The 21,077-nt window shown below is 43.4% G+C and overlaps 1 protein-coding gene across 5 annotated transcripts in view; it reads left to right on the forward strand.

The window, feature by feature from the left end:
• The window catches only part of LOC118896842 (stimulated by retinoic acid gene 6 protein-like), a 72,270-nt gene that overhangs the window by 40,152 nt on the left and 11,041 nt on the right, over positions 1-21,077 (forward strand). For 2 of the 5 annotated variants that reach the window (XM_036855319.1, XM_036855318.1), the window contains 11 exons: positions 1,110-1,180; positions 2,587-2,698; positions 5,362-5,515; positions 10,751-10,826; positions 13,947-14,028; positions 14,347-14,395; positions 14,853-14,970; positions 16,059-16,178; positions 17,416-17,579; positions 18,316-18,462; positions 19,801-20,696. In XM_036855319.1, the coding sequence (XP_036711214.1) occupies positions 2,657-2,698; positions 5,362-5,515; positions 10,751-10,826; positions 13,947-14,028; positions 14,347-14,395; positions 14,853-14,970; positions 16,059-16,178; positions 17,416-17,579; positions 18,316-18,462; positions 19,801-20,339 (1,491 nt within the window). In that variant the 5' untranslated portion in view covers positions 1,110-1,180; positions 2,587-2,656 and the 3' untranslated portion in view covers positions 20,340-20,696. Of the gene's footprint in view, positions 1-1,109; positions 1,181-2,586; positions 2,699-5,361; positions 5,516-10,750; positions 10,827-13,946; positions 14,029-14,346; positions 14,396-14,852; positions 14,971-16,058; positions 16,179-17,415; positions 17,580-18,315; positions 18,463-19,195; positions 20,697-21,077 lie in introns of those variants that run through there. The other 3 variants (XR_005020306.1, XM_036855315.1, XM_036855317.1) reach the window with 3 other exon arrangements.

Consider the following 21,077-nt stretch of genomic DNA (forward strand, 5'->3'; position numbering starts at 1 on the left):
ATTCTTTACCACTGGACTACCAGGGAAGTCCCCGCATTATTTCTTTATATAGCTTTCTGCCCTTTTCTCTTTCTCTGTTCCTTCTAGGACTCCAGAAGGAGTCCCCCACCCCATTGACCCCCTGCCCCATTTCCCTGCTCTTAGCTTTCCCCAGACTATTCCGCCATGCTGATCCCCTCAGCGTTCTGGGTGGTGTGAGACAGGAATGGATCTGTTGGGCAGTGTCCCCCAAGACTGGGGAAGCTGGGCTCTCACTTCACTTTTATTTTCCCTCATGGGAGAAATGACAAGCTAAGAGGGCCTTCTCTCTATGCCCTGAGCTATACTACTTGGGAGGAGGAGTGATGTTGGTAAAGTGAAACTGTTCTTCTTGTTCTCTTTAATGCATCTATTCTTGGAGTTTTTGCTTAACTAGAGTGCTGTAACCTCCAAGGTAGATACTTGGGCCCCCACAAAGGTACTCTCACCTGTGGGTGGTTGTCAAAATTGGTGTATCTGAGGGTATATGGGAACTGGAACCTCCTGTTCCTCCAGCTTGCTGATGTCACTTACGAGTCAGAATTATAACCAGGTCTTTTTTACTCTATGCAACATCTGCAATATATAAGATTTCATCTCACAGTGTGTAAAACTTACATATTCAATATATTGGCAAAACAGATGACTATTGTGGAAAGCTCATTACACTTGGAGAAAACATTTCAAAACATACTATTAAAGTTCATTTCAAAATAAGAAATGAGCAAGAGAAATTCCTATTCATAAAAAATAAAAACACTGGGATTTTGGGTGTTTCATTTCTGAAACAGTGTTTTGAACTATGATGAGAAATCACCAAATCTCAAAGGGAAAAATCGACTTCACAAAACAAAGGCTGGTGTAAAGCAGTAAGCAGAAGAGTCAAGGAAGGTCAGGCCTCTGGCATTTCATGAAAGAAGTGCTTGGTAAACAGGAGACGGGACCCTACAGTCTCTTCAATAAATGACGGGTGTCTGGGAATGGCAAGTTTTACCGAAAATCCTGGCCTCTATGGAGATAGCCCCTCAAAGTGACCAAAGCCCTAACAAGACTTTGTGAGCCAAAACATCAACCTCTCTCTTTTCTCACAGGAAGAAAAGCCTTTCCTGGAAGCTCACCAGGCAGAGCACGTCAAACAGCTCCTGAGGAAGTGTCCCCTGCAGTAAGCCCAGTTATATTTGTTCACGCCCCTCGGTGTTTGCACCAATATTGATGAGCCCTGACAATGTCAGAGACCTGGAGATGACTGGAAGAGCACTGTTTTAGGACGCTTGTTTGCTAATAACAGAAACTCAACTCAAATGGGATTAAAGAGAAACAGGAAAGTTATGGCCTTACATAATTAAAAAGCCTAGAGGTCATCAGTTGCAGACACAGATGGATCCAGGAGTTTGATTGATATAATCAGAACTAGGTCTCTTTCCCTCATCTCTCAGCTCTGCTTTTACCTATGTTAAACCCTTAGTTAGGTAGGCTTCCTCCCCGTGGTGGCCCCCAGAATCTCTAAACTTATACCCTCCTGTCTTAAGCTCATAGAGAAGAGAATGTTTTCTTTCAAATAATTCAAACAAAATTCCCATGAATGTGTTTCATTGGATCAAGTTGGACCACATGGCATCCCAGAACCAATTACTGTGAGTAGGTGATTGGAGTAAACTGATTGTTAAACCAGGGTCACATGTTCACCATGGGAACTAGGAAGTGGTTCAGCCTCACTTAACCACCAGGACTGATGGTGGGGAAGAGTAGATTCCCAGAGAAAAACTGAGATGTTGTTACCAATAAAAGAGGACATAGCTCTTGGCCAGGCAAGAACACCTGGTCTTCAGTGATCATTCAAGTCACCCTACCCCTGCCACTGCCACTGTGCACAAGGGGATATTGCCAGAGAAGGGATATGTCTAATCCAAGGTCATACAGTGGCAAAACTAGTTCTTTGGTTAGAGTTACATTTGGCTACATATAGGAGAAAATGCAAAATAATCATGGCACAAATAAGAGAGAGATTTATTTCTTTCTCATGTAAAAGAATTCTGGAGGCAGGCAGTCCATACTAACCCTGGACTGCCCACCATGCAGTTTACCCATTGTCTGTCTTTCTGTTCCAGTAACGTAGTGGTTTCCATCATGAAGACTGTCTGTGGCCCAAGATAGATGCTGGGGCTCCAGCCTGGGCCAGCCACCATGTCTGCCCTTCAGAAGGCAGGCAGGAGAAAAGAATGAAGGCAAAGGGGATCCTCCCAGCTGTGTCGGTTCCACCTGACCAGCCTCCCCAAAGTCCCACACCACATCTCTGGTCACGTCTAATTGGCTTGTTTAGTCTTGGTCACTCTTAGCTGTAAGAGAGGTCGGGAACTATAGCCTTTTATTTGGTAGATTGCTGTACTGAATAAAACTGAGTCTTTGTTCTTAAGAATAAGGGGAGAATGAAAACTGTGGAATCTACCAGTGCTCTTTCTCTTCACTATGCTCTAAGGTGAAGGAGAGGAGATGATATTATTTTCAGAAGAATCAGGCATTTGTTTACCGGCCACAACCTGTCTTCTCTTGATGTTTATTCATTCACAGAGAGAGAGAAAAGTCTTGGTTCCAAACCAGGATATATGAGTGGGACCCCTACTTTCAGTTCCCAAGCAGGATGATTGGAACCACTGTGTTGGCTTTCATCTGCCTGTACCTTGTAAGTAGATCTAAGCAAATCCTTTATTATTTTATAAATGGCGTGGGTCTAGGATAGGGGTTGTTCTTTAAAAGCTGGGTCAAAATTGAGTATCTGTAAATCAAAGAAGTACAATTCTTTGACCCCACCATTTTGACTCCAAGGACACTTTTACTCATATGGTGAATATTACTAATAAATATAATCGAGTTATTTACGGAGAATTCCAGTTGCCAATTCCGCATGTAAAGAACTTGCAAGATGCCACTCCATCTTAACAACAAATACAAATCTGAACAAATTGAAGAATCAACAACTCTTCTTAGATCCCTAAGAGCAGTGAGGTCATGGAGCAAACCTTTACCCCTAAAATTGAAGAGACACGATCATCACAGAATGGAGCAGAAACCCCATGGCAACCAGTGCCAAGGTAGGAAAATCTGAACTGTAATTGATGCCATCAATCAATTGGATATTTTGGAAATCCAAAGACTACTTCATCAATAACAGCAGAATACACATTCTTCTCAAGAGTAAATGGAAAATTCAACAAGATAGACTATATCCTGGACCATAAAACACATCTTAATAAATTTAAAAGAATAGAAATCATACAATGTCTGCTCTCAGATCAAAGTGGAATTAAACTAAAAATCAATAACAGAAAGATAACGGAAAATCTGCAAGTAGTAGGTATTAAAGCAACACACTTCTAAGTAACATATGGCCAAAGAAAATAATCAAGGGAAATTAAAAATATTTTGAACAGATGAAAATGAAAACACAACTTATCAAAATTTGTGGGAGGCAGCAAAAACAGTGCTTAGAGGGAAATTTATAGCATTGAATGTACATATTAGACGTGAAGAAAGATCTTAAATCAATCGTCTAAGCTTTCACCTTAGGAAACGAACAAACAAAAAAGAGCAAATTAAAATGCAAAGTAAGCAGAAGAATAGATGTAATAAAAATTAGAGCAGAAACCTATGAAATTGAAAACAGGAAGTCAATAAAGTACAGAATCAAAGCATTTCACGTGGTCATTGTTATCTGAGGTAAAATGAGTCAAAAGCTGGGTCAGATGGTGGGATAAAAATGGCCAAATTGTCTTCTGCTCATTTAAAATGTACTAGGATGATACCTATATAAATTAATCCTGTGATTAAGTTTTAAGTGAATGTATTAGGTTATGATGAAGTACCACATAAACCCACAAATTTCAGTGACAACACTGAATATATTTTTGCCCACCTAACAGTGTTGAGTGAGTGTTCAGGTTTGGGAGGTAACAGTCTTCCACGTGTTTGTTCCATAACTAGTTTCTCCATCGTGTGCCTTCATCACCCCTGAGCACCCTCACCACCTGCATCCAGTCAGCAGAAGGAGAAAGCAGGTGGCGAAATGCATGTGAGAGGTTTTCAAAGGCCATGTGGACCCAGCACACATTCCTTCCACTCTTTTTCCATTGACAAGAACCTTGTTATGTGCCCACATCTAACTCAAAGGAGGCTGGCAAATGTAGTCCAGCCTGCACCCAAAAAAGGGGAGAAGAGATTTTAATGGACAACTAGCTAGAGTTCTCTGCAGCAGTGGATAAATCACTCAGTGTTATTGTGTTTATTAAATCATTATTGGTTGTCTACTGTATGCCAAACACTATACTAAGACCTGGAAGAGAGAAGAGAGCTGATTCAGCAGAGTCTTGGCCTGGGAGTAGCCCATGGTCTAAGACAAGAAGATAAGATATGGTATGAAGTACTGCCGTCTAACTAGAGAAAAAGAAAAGGTAAAAGTGCTTTGGAAATTTAGTGAATTACTCTGGATTGAGAACCTGCCTGAAAATAGTAGCATTAGAGCTCCAAATTCAGTTCGGTTGATGAAGTAAAATGGCGTCAGGGACTCTAGAAACAATGGCATGATGATGGGGGCATGAGGGCAGGATGACAGGGTGATAGGAGGGGAGCCAGCATACATACAGGAAACAGCACCTCCTCCAATTTGGTCATTGCCAAGATACAAGAAGGGGAACGGTGGGAAGTGTCTGGAATTGTCCCCAGGGTCACCCCTTATTCAAAGTTCACTCTGTTTTAATTATTTCACTCTGATCTAATTGATGTTTGAAGAGTTCTTTGAGCCCTTGTGGTGCCTACTCTTGTATGCTGTTGTGTGAAGAACAGAGTTTGGGATGACTCTTTTCTCCAAAGAAGTCACAATCCCATTCATCTCAGTAGAGCAAGTGTCCAGAGTCTATTGCAGATGAGTTTTAATTTTTATTTATTTATTTATTTTATTTATTTATGGCTGTGTTGGGTCTTTGTTTCTGTACGAGGGCTTTCTCCAGTTGCGGCAAGCGGGGGCCACTCTTCATCGCGGTGTGCGGGCCTCTCACTATTGTGGCCTCTCTTGTTGTGGAGCACAGGCTCCAGACGCGCAGGCTCAGTAGTTGTGGCTCACGGGCCTAGTTGCTCCGCGGCATGTGGGATCTTCCCAGACCAGGGCTCGAACCCGTGTCCCCTGCATTGGCAGGCAGATTCTCAACCACTGCGCCACCAGGGAAGCCCTACTGCAGATGAGTTTTGAGCTTCAAAGAGTTTTGACCTCAAAACCAAAGAGAGACCCATATGTTATTCATATACTGAGCTGGACTCAGGTGAGACCTTGAAACATTTGCTCTGTGTCCCCAGTTCATTGTCATTGAGTTCTGCATGTTCGTGTATGTGAGAGATGAGCTGGATGTATTTGAAGGCGAATTGGAGAGCTACGTCGCCTCCATGAACCAGACGGGGACGCTGACCCCAGTCCTCCTGCAGGTGAAAGAGCTGATTAACGTCACCAAAGGTAAAACCATCCTCCACCTTTGTTCCTGCTGCCTGTGTAGGAAACAGAGAGGGACTTGTGACTTGTGGCAGGTGCACACCTATAGTGATTATTGCTGCTGGTCTTGATATTACCTGTGTTACAATTGCTCTATGCCTCCCTGGGTTGACTCGAAGGAAAAAGGGGTCAGGACACAGGCCATTTTGTTAGAACCTATTTGGGGCTGAATTGAACATGCCCTGATAATTTTCTAATCTCATGTAGCCTATTTTGTTTGATGCCAGTGGAAACAACTAAAATCATCATATTTTTTTCACTTTGGAAAAGATAAAACAGTGGGCCGTGACTTTATTATTATATGAAAAGTTTACTTATATCATTCAAATTTAATTTCTGCTTAGTTCAGGTTGCTATAACAAATTACCATAGACTGTGGTATAAAAACAAACATTTATTTCTCACAGTTCTGGAGACTGGGAAGTTGAAGATGCTAGCAGACCTGGTGTCTGGGGAGGGTGTTTCCTGACTTGCAGATGGCCACCCTCTCTTTGTGTCCTCACATACTGGAGGGAGAACAGGGAGAGGAAGCAAACTCTCATGTATCTTCTTATAAGGCACTAATTCCATCATGAGGGCTCCACCCTCATGATCTAATCACCTCCCAAAGGCTCCATTTCCAAATACCATCACACTGCGGATTAGGGTTTCAACACATGAATTTTGTGGGGGGTGGGAGACACACACATTCTGTCCATAACAGTCACTTTACCTTAAAATAGTAGCTTTCTTTGAAAATGACATACTCTAATTATATGTCCATTGCCCATGAAGGAAGGAAAGTTCTTCACTATTCCTTGTTGAGAAAGGACCTGGACAAGATGTCAGGATAAACTCTGTCATTGGACAAGTCAGGTCCCTTCTCTTGGCCTCAGTTTCCTCATCTTTAAAATGGGACTGGGATGAGGGTACCACATGGTTTCCAAAAGCCTTTGTAGCTCTGACATTTAATGGCTGTAAATTACCATATGTTCCTTAAGCCATGAAACAGGTGATGCAAATAATATTTTCACTTAAGACTCACAAGCTAGTAGGATATCAAAACCAGAGGGAAATAGATCTACTGTGAATTATTTGAGGAAAATCCTCTTACACATACATGACATAGAAGGTTACACTAAGGTGGTTACTGCTTCTTCCATATTACCATACTTTTTTTGTTGCCCTTGAACACTTTTATTCATCTTTAATGTTCTGCCTGATGAGTCCCTTCCTATACACTCAGCGAGCATATTCTAATGTTTGATTTAATAATACTTGTTTTAAGTCATACTTCTGAAAATTCACATTTCTACCCCTGTTTTGGGCAACTTTTTAATGCTAACCTCAGTTACTTGGTCTGGGTGAATTGTAGTGAGTATATCACCATATTCACTCATGTTTTATCTCCTCTTTGATATATTTCTCATGTTTAGACACTTTAAGAATCAGTATATAACATTTTCACTCTGTCTCAATCTCTTCCAGCTTTAAACAGCTACCCTCTTTCCAAGAGAGACTCTTAGGCTGAACATGCTTCACCTTTGGGATGATAAAGGCATTAAATTAAAGGTGTGCGGTCATGTTCTTGCTGCTGGCTGGAAAAAGTCTGCACTCACTCTTCTTGTGGCCAGACTCCTTCCATCCTGTCCTTCCAAGGATGTGTCCCCTGCATCCCCTGGGGTGAGATTTATGGTGATTTACCCGCATCCTTTGTGTTGGTGGAGGTTTGGGATAGAGCAGTTGCCTAGTCCTGGTGATGCTGATAAAGACACATCTGAAACTTGAAAGGAATGGAAATCAGCTTTCTTTTCCCTTCTTTTTAAAAACAGCTTTATGAAGATATAACTCATGTACCATACAATTCACTCATTTAAAGTGTACAATTCAATGGTTTTTCGTATTTTGAAATTTATGCACCCATCACCACAGTCAAATTTAGAACATTTTCATCACCCTAAAAGAAATCATGACCACTTTCAGTCACTCCCCATTTCTCAACTCTCCTAGGCCACTATTTTCTGGCTCTATAGATTTGCCTATTCTGGACATCTTATATAAATAGAATCATACAATATGTGGTCTTTTTTGATTGGCTTCTTTCACATAGCAAGATATTTATAAGGTTCATCTATATCATAGCATGTGTCTCAGCTTCATTCTTTTTTATTGCTGAATTTTATTCTGTTGTATGAATATACAATATTGTATTTATATATTTGTCTGTTGATGCAAATTTGGGTTGTTTCAACTTTTGGTTATTATGAATAATACTGCTGTGAACATTCATCTACAAGTTTTACATATATTTTTATATATCTTGGGTATATACTTAGGAGTGGAATTCTGGATCATGTGGTAATTATGTTTAAGCTTTTGGGGGAATTGCCAGACCGTTTTCAAAAGCAGCTTCATCACTATGTATTCCCATCACCAATGTATGAGGGGTCCAGCTTCTGTATCTTCAGCAACATTTGTTCATATCTGTATTTTTTATTATAGCCATCTAGTAAGTATGAAGTGGTATCGCATTGTATTTTTTTTATATTGAAGTATAATTGATTTATAATGTTTCCGGTATACAGCAAAGTGATTCAGATATATATATATACACGTATATATTATTTTTCAGATTCTTTTCTATTATAGGTTATTACAAGATATTGACTATGGTTCCCTGTGCTATACTGTAGGCCCTTGTTTTTTTTAATCTATTTTATATATAGTAGTGTGTATCTGTTAATCCCAAATTCATAATATCCCTCTTCCTCCCCCCCCCGCCTTTGGTAACCATAAGTTTGTTTTCTATGTCTATGATTCTGTTCCTGTTTTGTAAATAAGTTCATTTGTATCATTTTTTTAGATTCCACATATAAGTGATATCATATTATATTTGTTTTTCTCTGACTTACTTCACTTAGTATGATAATCTCTAGGTCCATCCATGTTGCTGCAAATGGCATTATTTCATTATTTTTTATGGCTAAGTAATACTCCGTTGTATGTATATACCACATCTTCTTTATCCATTCATCTGTCATTGGACACTTAGGTTGCTTCCGTGTCTTGGCTATTGTAAATAGTGCTGCTATGAACATCGGGGGTGTGTTGCGGTTTTGATTTTCATTTCCCTGATGGCTAATGATGTTAAGCATCTTTTCATGTACTTATTGACCATTTGTACATCTGCTTTGAGTAATGGCTACTGAGATTCTTTGCCCATTTTAAAATTGGGTTATTTGTCTATTATTGAGCTGTAAGAGTTCTTTGTATATTCTATATACACATCCCTTACAAGAGATATAATTTACAAATAATTTCTTCCATTCTGTGGGTTGCTTTTTCACTTTTTTGATGGTGTTCTTTGAAACACAAATGCTTTTAATTCTAATGCGGTCTGATATATCTTTTTTTCTTTTATCACTTGTGCATGTCTAAGAAACCATTGTCTAACCCAAGGTCACAAAGATTTACTCTCATATTTTCTTCTGAGACTTTTATCATTTTAGCTGTTACATTGAGTGTATGATCCATTTTGATTTAATTTTTGTATATGGTATGAGGTAAGGTTCTAACTTCATTGTTTTACCTGTGAATATCAGTTTCCCCTGCACTGTTTGTTAATAGGCATATTCCTTCCCCATTGAATTGTCTTGTCATCCTTGTTGAAAATACATTGACAATGGGGGTTTAATTCTGGATTCTCAATTTATTCCATTGGTCTATTTGTCTATCTTTATGGCAATATCACACTGCCTTATTACTGTAGCTCAAGAAATGTGAGTCCTGCAATTTTGTTCTTCTTTTTCAAGGTTGTATATAGCCTATTCTGGGTCGCTTCATTTTTATATGAATTTTAGGATTAGCTTGTCAATTTATACAAAAATGACATTGGAATTTTGACAGGGATTGGTTTGAATCTGTAGATCAGTTTAGGGAGTATTGCCATGTTCACAAAGAACAAACAATACATAAAAGTGATATGTTTTTCCATTAATTTAGGTCTTCTTTAATTTCTTTCAACAAGCTTTTGTAGTTTTAAGTGTACAAGTTGTATACTTCTTTTACTAAATTTATTCTTAAGTATTTTATTCTTTGTGATACTATTGCAAATGCAGTTGTTTCTTACTTCATTTTCATATTATTTGTTGGTAGTGTATAGCAATACAATAGACTTTTATATATTGGTCTTGTGTCTTACAACCTTGCTGAACTCATTTATTAATTCATTTTACTTTGTTTGTTTATTTATTCCTTAGGATTTTCTATATATAGGAACATGTTGTTGGTGAATAGAGATAGTTTTATTTCTTCCCTTGCAGTCTGGATGCATTTTCTTGCCTAACTGCCCTGGCTAGACCCTCCAGTACAATGTTGGAGAGAATTGGCAAGAGCAGACATTGATTTTCTTATTCTTGAACTGATGGGGAAAGCAGTCTGTTTTTCACCAATTAAGTATGATGTTAGCTGTGGGTTTTTTGCAGATGCTTTTTATCCAGTTGAGGAAATTCCCTTCTATTTCTAGTTTATGAAGTGATTTGAATTATAAAGAGGTGTTGGATTCTTTCGAATGCCTTTTCTGTACCTATTGAGAATCGGCTTATACAGAAGCTTTTACTTCCTTCCCTCTGTCTCCATCCCTCTCTCACAAGCACACAGAATCATTCTGAAAGCAAATTAGGTACGAAATATTAAAAACATACTGAAAGATGGATGAATGAATAGTCAAGACCCTGATTCCAGTTACTGTTGCACAAGGTGACTGTTTATTGGGGGTGGATAACCACCCCCCAAAAAGCGGAGATTGGAAGTTCAAGAATTAATGATGTTTTACTAGGCTGGAGGCTACCTACAATGTGTATGCTCCATAATTTTCTTTTTCTATTACTCACTGTAGATTGAAAATATTAATACCAATGGAAAAGATTATAAATACTCAGGAAATAAAGGATATCGAGGGTGTATGGCTAAAATGAAACAGAAAATAAGCAAAACGTTATTTGCACAAGAGGTGTGTTAAAGGAAGTACAGTATATTTTGCCCAAACCTTTCTGTTGTGAGTTTCTGCATTTTAGTTCCCTGACCAGGGATTGAACCCAGACCCTCAGCAGTGAAAGTGCGGAGTCCTAACCACTGGACCACCAGGGAATTCCCTCTGCATTTTAAAAATAGTTTCTGGTTCATCTTCTGAGGTCTCTCGTATCACCTTTTCTGTTTCAGGAGTCTGGGTGGTGACCATCTTGCCTGCCTCCCTCACATGTGTGAGCTACCTGTTTCACATCTTGGCTTGTTACAGGTAAGAGGGTTCTAGGAGTCATTTGTGTGTCTTCAGCCAGGAAAGCAGCTGACAGACTTTTCTCAGAATTCCCAAGCAGTGCCAGCAGTGTCCAAATTGTGAACAGCAGTATATATAGGGTCTAGGGACAGCCATACCTTTTGGTAGTAAAAGACAAAAACAAACAAACAAACAAAAAACCATTGATTTGAGCTCCCACTATAAGCTTGACATTGTGATTAGAGTCTTCTTTTGGTTTTCAGCAAAACCCTAAGCGGTACTTTCATCTCCATGTTCACTGCTGAGCAGGCGAGACTCAACAAAATAACTTTAGCCAGCCTATTAGCAGCTGATCTTGTCTTCTGGTTCCTTCTGACCTTGTCATTTCTTGTACACTTCTGCAGTGCTACTAGGTGTTAGACCCGCCCTGCTCTCCAGGACTAATCACACTGGGCTCCTAGCAGGTGAATCTGGCTCAAGGGGACCTCACAGGAGGTTGGGACAAGGGAACCAGGGGCATCAGTCTCAAGAACAGCAGCACAGGAGGAGGGGATGGCCTTCACTATGTAGCTGGCATTTGCCTGCAGACGGAAGTTGAATTTAGGTATCTATTGCTCCCTTTTCTCTCCATTTCTCTACCTTTATCTCTGCCTCTCACTATGCCTCTCTCTCTCTCTCTGTGTCAGTCTCAGTCTCTAGTTCACAGTCACCCACTCACTCACAGGAAGCCCAGGGCCAATTCCTGCCCCTGCAGAGCATCCTGCTTTTACATCCTCCCCATCTGGCTACCCAAAGGTTGGGTCTCTTGCAGATGACATCTAAGTGAAGACTCTCCTGGCACAAAGAGCCCCAGCACTCCATCCCAGCCCTGCCTTGCTCCCTCTCTCTGCTTTCTTCTCCCTGGGCTCTGTGGGTGGACTGGACACTGCTGCTTACCCTTTCCCTGCCTGATGTAGGGATATGTCTGCTCCTTCCTTCATTAGCCTACAAGTGGCTGGGAGATATTCACTGAGGCATTTGACCACAACCAGGAACAACCACAATGCAGAGCTGGCTGCATGGATGTGGGTGGAGGGTAGCTGAGGGCACAGGGACAAGAAGGCACCTGTGGTGGGGAGGCCTCCTTCCCATCCAGGCTGGCCCTTCCCTCCCACACCTGTCACCCAGGAGTGATAATCCCCGCCCTGCCTCCTTTACAGGACCATGGGGCAGAGGAAATAATGGATGAGAAAGCACCCTTTGGACAGCACTAGCACTGTGCCAGTATTGTTATTTTTCTTATAATTATGACAACCTACCTACAGGCTTGTGTTTTTAAAATAAAGTTACAAAAATATTTAGTGGAAAGTAAGTCTTCTTCCCATCAGGCCCCAAATTGTTGCCCAAGAGCTAAGCACTGTTATTCATTTTCTGTGCATCCTTCCAGAAATTTTCTCTGCAAATATATCTGTGCATGTTTGTATTCCTGGTTGCACACCCTACTCTGGTACTGCCAAACAGAAACACAATGAAAGCCACAGATACAATTTTGCATTTTCTAATAGACACTATTTAAAAAAGTTAAAGGAGAGGTGAAAATAATTTAATAATATATGTTATTTAACCCAGCATAACTCAAATATCATCATTTCATTATGTAATAAATATGCAAACTATTAATGAGATACTTACATTCTTTATTTCATACTAAGTCTTTCCAATTCAGTGGTGATGAAATTGCAAAATAACCTGGAAATTGCTGGAATGGGATGTTAAGAAAAAAGGAGGATACAGGTGTGAATGTGGACTGTGAACAAAAGTATGCCAACCTAATCTTTAGGCAAAGGGCCAGCCTGAGGCGGGCACGTGGGAAAAGCACACAGTGATTTCTTTGGGTGCTGGGACTGTGAGGAATTGTGGCTTCTCTTTCATTTCATTTTATGTTGTTTTAAGTGGGGGGCTATCGTTAAAATTTTTTTACCTGTTTTGAAATAATATTATATAGGTAATGTATATTCATTGTAGAGAAAATAAGAAAATAGAGCAAGCTAAAGAAACTAAAAGCCACACACACAGTCTCAACTATCACATTCAGTCACCATTGAGATTAGGTAGCTATATGCTATTTTTACAAAATATATTAAGTTTAAGATTTTTAAATCATCAGGGAAATGCAAATCAAAACCACAATGAGATGTCACCTCACATCTCTCAGAATGGCTATTACCAAAAAGACAAGAGATAAGTGTTGACAAGGATGTGGAGAAAAGGGAACCCTCCTACACTGTTGGTGGGAAGGTAAATTGGTACAGCCACTATGAAAATAGTATGGAGGCTCCTCAAAAAATTAAAAATAGAGCTACCATATGATCCAGCAATCCCACTCCTGGGCATATATCCAAAAAAGTGGAAACAATAATTTAAAAAGATACATGCACCCCAGTGTTCTCTGCAGCATTATTTACAGTAGCCAAGATATGGAAGCAACCTAAGTGTCCATGGATGGGTGAATGGGTAAAGAAGATGTGGAATACACACACACACACACACACACACACACACACACACACACACACACAAACACACACCAGAATACTACTCAGCCATAAAAAAGAATGAAATCTTGTCATTTGTGACAGCATTTGTGACCTTGAGGACATTATGCTAAGTGAAATAAGTCAGATGGAGAAAGACAAATACCATATGATTTCACTCATATATGGACTCTAAACAAAACGAAACTAAAACTAAACTCATAGAACAGATTGGTGGTTACCAGAGGTGAGGTGGGGGGGGGGGGGTGAAATGGGTGAATGGCATCAAAAAGCACAAACTTTCAGTTATAAAATAAATAACTCATAGGGATGTAATGTACAGCATGGCGACTATAGTTAAAAAATAGTGAATATTTGAAAGTTTCTAAGAGAGTAGATTAAAAGTTCTCATCATAAGAAAAAAATTTTTGTAACTGTGTGCAGTGACAGATATTAACAAGACTTACTGGGATCATTTCACAATATATACAAATATCGAATTATTATATTGTACACCTGAAATAATATCATGTTATATGTCAATTATATCTCAATTTTCAAAAAAAGTATTAAAAAATGATTTTTAAGCCCTGGTCATGAGCATTACTAACTCCCACTTTTTCTTTAGAAAGCAAATGAAGAGGTTGTGGGCAGGAGATAAACACTTTCTCCCTTTGAAGTTCCATAATCCTTCCTCATCAGAGAGTGTGGTAAGTCTACAGAGGCCTCTCTCTGCTCCGAGGCCAAAACCTGCTCTCCTGCACCTCAGACGGGGGTAGGGGGAGAGGAAGAGCTCTGGGCTGGGGGTCCAGAGTCCTCAATTCTAGTATGTTCTGCTGCTGGGTGACTCGGGACAGCCACTGTCCCCATCCAGCCCTCAGTTTCCTCATCTGTAAAATGAGGACAATCATGACACCTGCCTTGGTGGGTTGGTGAGTGACCCTCAAATGAGACAAGGATGCTGGACACGTGTTAGAGGTAATCAACATGTCTCCCCTCTCAGACCCTTTTTTCTTTCTAAATCTCAGGTGGCCATTGCAAGGTACTCTGGCTGGCAGATAGCTTATATTCTGTGGGGTAAGTGCCCTCACATGACCCATTCAATTCAATACACATTCCCTGGGCACCTGCAGAGTCCTGGCTGTGGGTAGGGAGGAGAGACGTAGGGCAGAAGTGGCCCCAGGTCTTCCTTGAGGGACCTTCCGGAAGGAGTGAGAAGCACACATTCGTGTAGGTCATCGTCACCACCTGTCCTGAGCCCACGGGGTGTATATGCTAAGGGCGGTGGTGACCCAGAGGAGGAAGTGACTGTCCACACCCAGGACAGGGCAAGAAGCCTTTCTAGTGGAGTTGATGTTTGAACTGCACCTGGCAGGGTGAGCAGGTCAGCGGTCATGCCAGGCAGAAGAAACAGCGCAAGTAAGAGCGCCAGGACCTTCGGTTGGGAGGAGGCTAGAGGGGAGACTGCAGGGAGGGACCTGTGTGACTGGATCCTGAAGGGCCTTGAGTGACCACCGGCTCCCTTGGCCCACAGGCTACCTCATCATCCACGTGATGCAGAGCCTGTGTGGCCTAGTGATCATGTACAGCCTGGTGCTACCTGTCATCCACAGTCAGGCCCTGGAGATGCTCCGAGGACTGGGCATCGGGATGTAAGTGCTGGGTGGGCTTCCTGTCACTGCCCAGGGCCTGGGAGCTGGTGCGCCCTCACAGCTGCTGTTTGAAATACCCCTTCCCTGCTGGGCTCTCACCAATCCCTGGACCCATGCTCTCAGCTCTGACCCAAGGATGGGCTAAAATAGCAACTCATTGTGATGAGAACCTCACAGTTTACAACATGTTTCCACTCTCACTGTTCAATGGGGTCCTCACAATTGTGTCTGTGGGAGATATATATGTGTCCATTTTATAGGTGGGAAGATTGAGGTTCAGGGAGGTGAAGTGAGAGAAAGGACAGTATAGTGGAAGGAGAGAGGAAATCTGAGCTTGGGTTTTAGATCAGATGTGTGGCTTGTAAGTGCCTCTCTGTGCCTCAGTTTACCCATATGGAAAGTAAAAGTGAATGCTGACATTGAGAATTCACTACACATCTTTTCTCTTAAGAACTCTTTGAGGTTGGGACTTACATTAGCTCCCTTTTTTCAGATGAGGAAACAGAGGCACAGAGAGGCTGAGCAGTTTGTCCCAGGGGAGGAGGCAGGACTGGGAGCTGGGCAATCTGAAACCAAAGCCTCTTTAAACCACCACCCCACATTGCCACTCAGAGAATGCAAACACAGGGCGTGGTGCCCTCTGGGGACCTCCCTGCTCTGAGCTCCTTTGTTCCAAACTCACCTAGAGCCTCCTGTGAGTCTGGGGCAGAACCTGCCCTGTCCACTCTCCCGTGGCCTTCATGAGCTCTTCTAAAAACCCCATCCTTTCTTTGATTCCTATGCTTTTAAACCACTCAGCCCAGCTGCCACCCCTCAACAAAAAGACATAATTAAATCCTGGAGTTGTGGTCTGGAGCCAGAAGACCTGATGATGTAGCTTTGAGAAAGTCATCTGCCCTTTGTGAGCCTCAGTTTTCTCATCTGCACAGTGGGCAGGAGAATGCTCTGTAGGCATAAAGGGCAGAGCTCAAGCTACTGTTGGTCTGGCAGGCAGTCAGCATCTCTCTTCTCTCTATCAAGGGGCATTCGAGATGGGCTTGGGAAGAGTGGACAAGGCCACCTCAGGATGGTCTCACCCTGTGTTTCAGCCTCACCATATCCATCGTCCTGGGCCTCATGGTCCTGCAGGTATGGATCGCCGCCAGCTTCTTCCTGCAACCAAAGATGGGAACAGCTGACAAGCAGAAGCCCTTGGCTCTCAACAACAGGTGAGGGCAGAGAAGGGAGCGGGGCATTGTAGGGCTTTGGCCTCAGCAGTCTCGTTCCTTCCTCTTCACCCTTGGCAGGTTCCTGGGTGGACTCTACACTCTCTGAGAGGGTGAGGGGCAGTGGTTCAGAACTGGGGCCTAACTGCCTGTGGCCAAATCTTGGCTCTGCCCCTTATGAGCTTTGTGACCTTGTGTGACCTTACTAAATATCTATGAACGTCCACTTCCTCATTTTACAAATAATTGTGCATACATCAGAGAGGTGTTCTGAGGCTGAAACGTATTAAAATATGAACTTAGAACAATAGTGCCTGACCCATGGGTAATCCTTTCTAGTTCATTCATTCAAAGCTGTTCACTCATGGAGGAAACAACACGGACACTGAGGATAAAGAGATACCCCACGCAATCTGCCTGTGATGTGCTCACGGTGATCTGGAGCCGACAGACACAGACATATAGGGACAGTAGAGTCCAGAGGGTGTGAAAGCATTACAAGAGAAACATGAGTAACGAAGAAGGAGAGGCGGGGGGTGGAGGAGAGGCGGGGGTTCTCTTTCAGCTGCAGGCGGGACGTTTGAGCTGAGGTCGGTGGGACGGTAAGATTCCTACAGGCAGAGATGAGGAGATGGCATGGCTGCAGCCCCCGCTGCACCGATGCAGGCAGGAAGCCATGAAAGGGCAGGATGTGTTGGGAGAAGAGTGAGACTCCAATATTGTGGCCATGCAGTGGCCTTAGATGGTGAGGGACAGGAAGGAGGTACAAAGTGGTAATGCCAGAAAAGCCCCTCTCAGAGAGGACCCCAGAATTCATATGCAGTGTTTGGGCTTCATCCCATAGGCAACAGACCGACAACGTGATCAGGTGGTCATTTGAGAAATTTCATCTGGAGGACTTGGAGCAGTTCTAGCTGGGGGCAGGTGACTGTTGCAATGGACAGTGGGAAAACCACACCCTCTGCCGTAACCACAAACCCAGCTGTAGCCACATGAGGTTTACAGTCCCCACTCACATTCAGCCTGCCCTGGGCTCAGCACCCTCTACACTGTTTCTGAGCCAGTCCTCACATCAGCTGCGAAGTGGGGACAGTCAGCTCCTGCTAACAGCACAAGGTCACACAGCTAGGAGATGGGAGACGTAGGCTTTGACCACAGGTCTGGGGGGCCCCTGAGCCCACCTGCGTAGCCACCTTCTCATACTGAAAGGTGCTGCCCCTCCGCCTGCTTTTGTTTGCAGGAGAGCATTCCACAACTTCAACTACTTTCTGTTCTTCTACAACGTGCTGCTGGGCCTGGGCGCCTGCCTCTCCAGGCTTCTCATCAGCTGCATCCTGGGCACGTGGCTGATCGCCCGCATCGACAGGACCATTCTGCAGAGTGGCTGTGAGAGAGCAGACATGGGTACGTGGCCATGCATCTGGGGAGCGTTGGTCTTGTACTTTTGCAGAAGCTGCCTGAAAGTCGGGTACCAGAGGCCTGAGTTCATACTCTTCACTTATGCTTAGAGTTTATCTTCCCATGGAGGCTATAAAGCTGAATAGAAAAACAAAACAAAACAAAACAAAACTATTCAGCCCAATGGTCAGAAGGGAATTCAGGCTATCAAATACTTGCATGTTTGACCGACCTTTGAGGTAGAATGAAGGGCAGTAAGAGGTAGCGGAATTCTATCTGAACAGTTAGAAGGTAATTTGTGAATGCATGGCTCTGAAAATTTTGAGAAAACACATCTCAGAATTACTGGTGTTGTTAGTGGCAAGCTTAGTTAAGAAAATGGTTCGTTCAGTTTAAATGCTCCAAAATCAAAGCTTTTTCTGTGGAGAAAAAACAGTTTTTGTCCTATTTCTGGCCCATGTCTGTTCATTCACTCATTCATTCATTTAATGGCTGCTGGCTTCTCCATATAAGACACACAGGCTCCTCCTAGCTGCTATGAGCTTCCTATTCCCATAAAATGAACAGATTAGGGTGTGATCTCTAAGAATCTTTCCAGCTCTTTATACCTCATTTTCTAGATTCTCAGCAAAGACACAGGCACCATTTGGGAACAAAGTGATGCTGCAGTTACGTCATGAAAAGCACAAGCTGGGCCATCCTGGGACGTACTGCATGGCCTGACTTGCCTTCTGGATTTCAGGGTTCAGTGCGTGGATTGGCATGCTCTATGTGGATCATTATCACACCAACCCTGTGCTCGTCAGCTTTTGTCACATACTGATCACAGGCCACAGAGAGAGGAGGCTGCAGCAGGCCATCAAATACTGGTACCTAAATCAGTCAGCAGGTAAGTCTCCTGTTTGAACCTACACTGGGGTTGGACACCAGGAAACACGTACCTTCAGGCTTCCCTGGGATCCCTGAGATGTCCCAGGTTCCTCCTTCCCTGCCCCTCTTCCTCCACACTCCCTGCCCTGGGAGCCCTTCTACCCAGGGGATCAGGAGGCTTTGCCCCCAGTCAGCCTGGCTACAAGACCCCTGAGGCCTTGTGTCCTTGTCCTGCTAACTGGGCTCCTCCCTTGTTTCCAGAAACGAGCTCTAGTTCTGCTAGCTGAGTCCTTCATTCAACCATTTGTTTGAGATGCTACCCATAGCCCAGGCTGCAAGCCAGATGCCCTCCAAGATGGTGTGCAGTTTTGCTTAATTTGCCCCATTCCTTACCACCAGCTCTCCCAGCCACCGACTCCTATCCCCTCAAGGCTCTATACTGTCTACTCCCACCCCTGCCACCCCTATTATTCTGCTCTGCCTTCCACTGGGAAGCCCTCCAGTTAGCCATGTTCTGTCGTGGACACTCAGCACTGACCTGGACCGTTTACATTGCTATTCCCAATGCTGCAGATACCCAGATGTGTGGGACAAACTCACATCCCTCCAGCCGCCCTCATGTCCCCAGGAGTCCTGGTCCAGCTCCTTCTTCCATACCTCACACCTTCTGGGCAGCTTTCGCTACAGCCTCTGAGAAGGACAGAGACAAGCTGCCCCCTCCTCCCAGTCTACTGGTTCTGGTTCTGTCCTAGGTCCCCGCACCTCAGTGAGGTCCAGGACAAGGTGGCTCCTGCTGCAGACCCTGATCAACAACCCCGGACTGGTCACGCTCAGAAAATCAAGGCCAGGTCATGGCTCCCAGGACTTTACCCAGATTCTGTTGATGTGATCGGAGAGCTGACATTGACCTCCCACGTTGCGACAAGGCTGTTCTAGGACATCTGCCCCTGAGAAGGCCCAGGCTACCCAGCAGCTGTCCCCTGCAGTGTGATGGGATGCACAGGCGCTGTCCACACAGATGGCATACAGACCGGCCATTCATGGGATGGCACTTGGGCTGAACAATGAAGTCTCAGGTCTAATTCATTCCCTTGGTAAAAAGATCAAGAACTAAAGAGAATTTCTGTTGAACAAACTTTGCCCAATAATGATTTCCACTATCCATGGTTAGGAGGCAGCCTTGGGGAGATCCATGTTGAGACACACTTAATTTAGCCACAGGGCAGAACTTTGTGTCACTGAAAAAGGTGGTAAAAATTTTTATATCTCAGGAGAGTTTAACCTTTTGACACAGTTTTTCTCTGGGAGAAAGTATGGCCTTAACCCAACAGGGTCCTCATTGTTTCCTCCTTTCTAGGTCTTATGGTGGTGGGAGAGAAGGAATCCACGATCCCAGCCTCCAGTCTGGTGGGTGAGCAGACACACACTGAGCTCTCTCTCACAGCCACTGGGATGGGGAATGGATCAGAACTGACCTGGACCTTGGTCACAAATCAGATGTACAGATTCTCTCTGACAAAGAGGGTGTTCCCTGAGAAAGCCACTTGTCTGAGGGGGCAGAGACGGGATGGGCAGGCATTTAAGGTGGGGGACAACAAAAGCAAAAGTGGGGGAGCAGGTTTGAGGAGGGTGAGCCCTCTGGTGTATGCAGGGCACGGTGTTGGGGGCTGGTTAGACCATCCAAGGGGGTCCAGATGCCAGGCTGAGAAGCCTGGACCTTTTTCTTGGTGCAGGGGGCCCAGTACTTACCCAGATTCTTCATTCCCCAGCATAAGGTCTCTGATAAATGGGGACCTGTCACTCACAAAACCTGTGCAAGTACCAGGAGGACTCACCCATAGGGTGAGGGAAGTCCCCATCCACCTCACAAATCCCAGAGCCATTGAAACTCAGTAATCATTATTGAGTACCTACTGTAAGCCCAGTCCTTTGCTAGATGTGTCTGCCAGACTTATCTCTTTTAACTTTATCTCTGCAACCAAGCTTTGTCATTCTGCTTTTTGAAACTAAGAAAACTGGGACTCGGAGTATTGGGATCCCCACACCACCGCTTTCTAGTTGTGTGACATTGGCTAAATTACCTCACCTTTCTGTGCTTTCTTTTCCCTACTTATTAATATAAAAAGGGAATGATACCCGCAATGCCAAAAATTACTTTGAGGATAAACTGAGTTAATATACACAAACACTCCTAAGCTAGTGCCTGACATATCCTAAACTGTCAATAAATATCAGTGGTTGTTTGTAATGTTACCCTTGTGGTGATCTGATTAATATCTGCCTACCTCTCATTATGCTCTCAGCTCCACAAAGAAAGAGCCCTTCTCAGATTTTACTCACCATTACCAAGTATCTGCTGTAACATAGTAGGATCTTGGAATGAATAAAATAATAAGGCCATGGTGACTGACTATCTCAGCCATGAACTCAATACTGAAATCAACCCTGGCATCATGGTCGAGTGGCCGCTAAACAGAAGGTCAGGAGCACTGGGTTTTAGTCCCAGCTCTGCCACTAGAATGAGTCTCAGTTTCTCTAAATGAAAGCTAGTGCAGACCTCACAGCCAGTGCCCCTCACTTGCACCCAGCCAGTGCTGACCAAGTACTTGCTACGTGCAGTCACCACTCCAGGGA

This window comes from Balaenoptera musculus, chromosome 6 (genome assembly GCF_009873245.2).
Source record: "Balaenoptera musculus isolate JJ_BM4_2016_0621 chromosome 6, mBalMus1.pri.v3, whole genome shotgun sequence".
NCBI classification, from domain to species: domain Eukaryota; kingdom Metazoa; phylum Chordata; class Mammalia; order Artiodactyla; family Balaenopteridae; genus Balaenoptera; species Balaenoptera musculus.